Raw genomic sequence first — 1,185 nt, 5'->3', positions numbered from 1 at the left:
AAAAAAAAACCCAACCAAAATAAAATAAAAGAGGGATTTACACACAAGACACATGTCTTGAATTCATAAACCGTCAGGCCAGGAAGATCGTCTGAGCCAGCCCCCTGCACCGAGCAGGCGAGACAACTGGGCCCCAAACTGTAATTATAATAACTGCTCTGGCTAAAGCCAAGTGGCTTTGTGGCTGGACTCCAGCAGCTCAGCGCAGCCTTGGGCAGACACATGATTTTGCAAGTCAGGTTTATTACATCAGGCTGAATAATAATAAAAGAAATATTTTAAATCTTCTCAGTTGTACAGATTTAAGAAGCAGCCTCCATCCCTCTCTCGACACGAGCACCACAATCCAAGCGAAAAAAGCCCCTTTGGCACGAGCTCATCACACCCCTGCTCAAGGAAGGCCGGGAATAAACTGGCACAATTGGGCAAAGTCTTTTTCTTTCTTCTCCAGGCGGGGACCGAGCGCGCGCACATGCCAGGCAGTACGCGGGAGCGCACCGGCCGCCCAGAGCGGCCCGAGTAGGCCGAGCCCCTGAGGGGACCGGGGCTGGACACCCTGGGGCTGGCTCCCCGCCCACCCCATGGGGGTCCCAGCCCCCCAGGCTCCGCCCAGCCGCTCAGGGCCCCCAGGGCAGGGGGGGAAGAACACGCACTCACCTCACGGCTCGCGCCCCCCAAGCAGCAGCGACGACCACCACCACCGCCGCCGCCGCCGCCCCCGTCACGTGCCGCGCTCTGGGCCCTTGCCCGCCTATCTAGCGCGAGCTGGCTCCGCCCCCCGCTCTGCGCTTCCGCTCTCCTATTGGCCGAGCCAGCCGCCGGCTTCCCGCCCCGGGGCTCTTCTCGGGGTGCTATTGGCTTGCGGCGCCGTCGCTCGTCGCTTCTCCCGCCTCCCCCGCCTCCCGCCCGGCAGTGCTCTTCGTGGAGCGCCTGGATTGGCGCTCCGCCGGGAGGAAGTGGGCCGCGATTGGCTCGGCGTCGGGCAGGGGGGTGGGGCCGGAGGGGAGGAGGAGAATTAAGTCCTGCTGCAGGGGCGTGGCGGGCTCGTAAAGAGGCAGCGCCTCGAAAAGGCGTCTCGCGAGCCTCCTCGTGGCGGCACGGCTGGCTCAGCGGGGGAGCCTGGAGAAAAAGCGCCAATTTCCTCCACGTGCCCAGGCCTGTACCACTGTGACTGCAGGGTCCTTG

General features: G+C 62.8%; 1 protein-coding gene across 2 annotated transcripts in view; it reads right to left on the bottom strand.

Annotated features, from left to right (window-relative positions):
- CANX (calnexin) overlaps positions 1–764 on the bottom strand; it is a 33,657-nt gene extending 32,893 nt beyond the window's left edge. The window contains exon 1 of one of the 2 annotated variants that reach the window (XM_019535201.1): positions 658–764. Coding sequence is in view for 1 of the 2 variants with exons in the window: in XM_019535200.1 (XP_019390745.1) it covers positions 46–54 (9 nt within the window). In the remaining variant the exon portion in view is untranslated. Of the gene's footprint in view, positions 1–45; positions 222–657 lie in introns of those variants that run through there. The other variant, XM_019535200.1, reaches the window with a different exon arrangement.
- Between the last annotated feature and the right edge of the window lie 421 nt (positions 765–1,185).

Source organism: Crocodylus porosus, unplaced genomic scaffold (assembly GCF_001723895.1).
Source record: "Crocodylus porosus isolate Cpor-Errol unplaced genomic scaffold, CroPor_comp1, whole genome shotgun sequence".
NCBI classification, from domain to species: domain Eukaryota; kingdom Metazoa; phylum Chordata; order Crocodylia; family Crocodylidae; genus Crocodylus; species Crocodylus porosus.
Note: the sequence above shows the minus strand (reverse complement) of the source record. Positions and strands in the feature narration are given on the sequence as shown.